The sequence below is a fragment of the Blastomyces gilchristii genome (genome assembly GCF_000003855.2).
Source record: "Blastomyces gilchristii SLH14081 genomic scaffold supercont1.1, whole genome shotgun sequence".
NCBI lineage: Eukaryota > Fungi > Ascomycota > Eurotiomycetes > Onygenales > Ajellomycetaceae > Blastomyces > Blastomyces gilchristii.
Window position 1 is genome coordinate 5,205,389 of NW_003101682.1, and position 3,905 is coordinate 5,209,293.

General features: G+C 36.0%; 1 protein-coding gene across 1 annotated transcript; it reads left to right on the forward strand.

The window, feature by feature from the left end:
• Window positions 1–911: 911 nt before the first annotated feature.
• On the forward strand, window positions 912–2,482 carry BDBG_00581 (uncharacterized protein; the record flags this gene model as incomplete). The annotated part of the gene is made up of 5 exons (XM_031719950.1): window positions 912–1,288; window positions 1,326–1,407; window positions 1,455–1,566; window positions 1,615–1,737; window positions 2,271–2,482. 5 exons carry the CDS (start codon window positions 912–914, stop codon window positions 2,480–2,482), a joined length of 906 nt encoding a protein of 301 aa, XP_031575890.1.
• Window positions 2,483–3,905: the final 1,423 nt, after the last annotated feature.

Sequence of the window (3,905 nt, forward strand, 5' to 3'; positions counted from 1 at the left end):
GAATATGAGTTCGATGTTTCTTCTGAATATTGTTTCATTAGGTAACTGCCCGCTTTCGATGAGATCGTCCCTTTCTGATAACATTTGTGAGAGAAAGCGATTATGCTCTGCAAAATGTGCTTCCCTCTTCAATTGGATCAACACTGTAGTTCGAGCGATAGCCTCGGATATCTTCAAGGTCAGAGTCTCCAAAATTTCATATTGGTCACTGGTAAAATCGTGATCGCTTTCAAATTTCCCAGCTATCAAGCTCGCTTTTTCGGCGAGGGAGCTCAATTGTCCACAAAGAGGGTTTGGTGGCATGTTTTATTGGATAAATCATTTAAAAGTAGTTGAAAGTATCACAAAGAAAGGCAGCAGGGTGAAGTTCGACACGTCTGCAAAGTGCGACATGCCGTTAAAAGGCAGGTCGCACTTTTATAACGTCAGAAATAGGCACAGGGTGAATTAATCCCTGCTTGCCCTTTTTTGATACAAGGAATTTCCTAATGAGGCGTAGGCTTGTTCAGTCATCCAATGAGACACTCCATGCATTTACACAAACGACTTATTGTTTTTCCAGCTTGGCCTAACTGAACAGGAACAGCTACTGCAAGTTACGCGCAATTTGTCACATGTGTATTGGATCAGATATCATCTTGCCTCGATTGCACAGTTGGTAAAGCAAATTTGTGGCGTATGGCGAGATGGGTTTCTAGGTTGGGATGTACAGCTTATTCTACGTCTAGATATGCACGCACGGCTCGACCAAATCATGTCGACGGGGTCGAGACCATGTATCCTGGGAGCGACGGCCATCTCCTCTCGTATCCATGGGGTCCAAGCAGAAGAAGACGGGGAAAGAATAGGTGCTGGGAGTGTTGGCAGAATGGCTTATAAGGAAGCACGAATCCCCCCGGAATTCTGAGGCAATGAAGACACTCACAGACCTCATCAAGCCCAGTTCCCCAGACCAGTTTTCAACACTTCTTTATCCATCAACTACCACGATGCCTCAAGCAATGAAACTCAATGGCAAGACCCCTGCCACTCCCCCGCTATCCCAAACGCGTCCATGTACCCCTATCGATGAAAGCCCCCAGCATTGTGTTGCTCAGCCGCCCATCACACAAGAAGAATTGAAAGATCTGCTAGAAGTCATTCGCGAAGTCAGGGCAGCGAAAACACGCTCCTCCCTGGACCCAGGGAGCGAGCCAGCCGACCGAAAGCAAGCTAGCGATGAAGACCAAAATGAAGATGAGAAAAGGGTTCGCGCTTCAAAGATAGATTACAAAACCGCCAATGGAGTGTATGCTGACATCCATGTGAACGCCAGTCCAATACAGCTGGTACCAGATTGGAAATAGCTTCCTGTTCGGCAGTCAGATATCGCGCGTCGAGATCCGAGTTCAAAAGCATTATGGAAGTGTATGACCTCACTATACCTCTCACTACTCTTTGACTGTGACTGACAGCGAACCAGTTGGGACAAAGCCATATCAAAGTACAAAACTATTGAATTGATTGAACCGGATGATACCATTGATGCACTGGATGAATATGTGTTTGTTGTCTGCAAACATATCAGTAAGAGAGAGAGGATTCATTAGTCAGGCAAATTCTCACATGACTTAGATTACAAGTTGAAAGAGTTGACAACATACATTGATGTTAAATCGGAGGTGCTGCGTGATATCCTGCCAGAGGTGCTACAAGATGCCAAGAGAGTAAACTTAATGAAAGATAAGCTGTTGATGAGTGAGACTCAAAGAAGAGAAAATATAGAGACTAACACAGAATCAGATTGAATAAAAAACCCTGTTTCATTTCTTGCCAGAGCTTTGTAAGCTTGCAGAAAAGCTGTGAGTGACTGCTAGACTGACCGTGTGACCGTGTCTGGGACCAGGACCAGATTTTTTGATAGTTTCATTACCAATTCGACTGATCCCATTACACAGTTTTAACATTAGATAGTAGTCTCATACTGTCCCAGTGAGACTTACTGTCTACTCTTGTCACATTTTCCAAATGAAATCATGATTTTCACTTCTCAATTTAAATTATTTTTATTGCTTTAAATGACTTTAAATCTCATTTAAGTGTTATCAAAAAGTGTTACTTTTTAAAAAATTAAAAATAGTCTAAAAAAAACCTTAAAATGTCTAAAAATAGTAACTTTATGCTAAGAATGAAACTAAATGAGATCAAATGAGACCATTTTCTCATTTTTTTCAAGTCATGATTTCATTTTAAGATCTGATATATAGTCACTTTACATGTTTTTTTAATAGCCAGTCCCAGTGGGATTCACATCAAGAAATGTATGAGACCAGATCAAATGAGATCAAATGTGAAATTCATAGTTCCAGCGGCCAGTCTAGTGACTGCAGACTTCAAACCCCAGAGTCTGAAGTATCTTCTCTTGCTTGTCAGACATATCAAGAGTGTATATACTGCTACAAAACAGCATCTTACATCATTGTTACATAGACTGACCGTGTAACTGTGTCTGAGACCAGGACCAGATTTTTTAATAGTTTCATTATCAATTTGACTGATTTCATTACACAGTTTTAACATTAGATAGTAGTTTTATACTGTTTCAGTAAGACTTACTGTCTACTCTTATCACATTTTTCAAATGAGATCATGATTTTCACTTCTTAATTTAAATTATTTTTATTCCTTTAAATAACTTTAAATCTTATTTAAGTATTATTAAAAAGCATTACTTTTTAAAAAATTAAAAATAGTCTAAAAAAAACCTTAAAATGTCTAAAAATAGTAACTTTATATTAAGAATGAAACTAAATGAGATTAAATGAAATCACTTTCTTATTTTCTTCAAGTCATGATTTCATTTTAAGATCTGATATATAGTCACTTTGCATGTTTTTTTAATAACTAGTCTCAGCAGAATTTATACTAAGAAATGTATGAAATCAGATCAAATGAAACTAAACATGAAATTCATAATTTTGATAATCAGTCTATTATTACAGTCTGAGCAGATCAGCTATAACCTTCTCTAAGTACTCTTCAAGCCTGACTTACATATATATATTACATGTCTGAGTACTGGCAAGCCGTGATGTGTTATATTTAACACTGAAGAAGAGGTCATAGAAAAAGAAGTACAGTATTATAAACTGAAGTGCTGATATCTGAATTATAATAAAGAGGTCTTTAACAAGATAGAAATTGAGTTTGATATTATTAAGTTCTACAGGTATAAACTGATTCACACTTCTGAAGCATTTTCACTACACTATCATTCAGATTATGAGCGGGTGCACAATGACCTCATTGAGTGTGAGTATATATTTTACAAAGTTACCTCGGAGGCACTGAGTAATACAGACACTCAACTCCGGCACTGCAAAGAAAGTGCATTTATCATGAAAAATCACAAGATTATCATAGTGAATATTGATAATTGAGTGATAATTAATACAGTCTTCTTCTGTGAAATGAAACTCAACTATAGCTAGACTGACTGCTGAGATTATAAATTTCATATTTAATCTTATTTAATCTGATCTTATACATTTCTTGATATGAATTCTGCTGAGACTAGTCATTAAAAAAACATACAAAGTAACTATATATAAGATCTTAAAATGAAACCATGACTTGAAAAAAAGAAGAAAGTGATTTCATTTAATCTTATTTAATCTCATTCTTAGTATAAAGTTACTATTTTTAGATATTTTAAGGTTTTTTTTAGACTATTTTTAATTCTTTAAAAAGTAACACTTTTTGATAATGCTTAAATAAGATTTAAAGTTATTTAAAGTAATAAAAATAATTTAAATTGAGAAGTGAAAATCATAATCTCATTTGAAAAATATAATAAGAGTAGACAGTAAGTCTTACTGAGATAGTATGAAACTACTATCTAATGTTAAAACTGTGTAATAAGATTA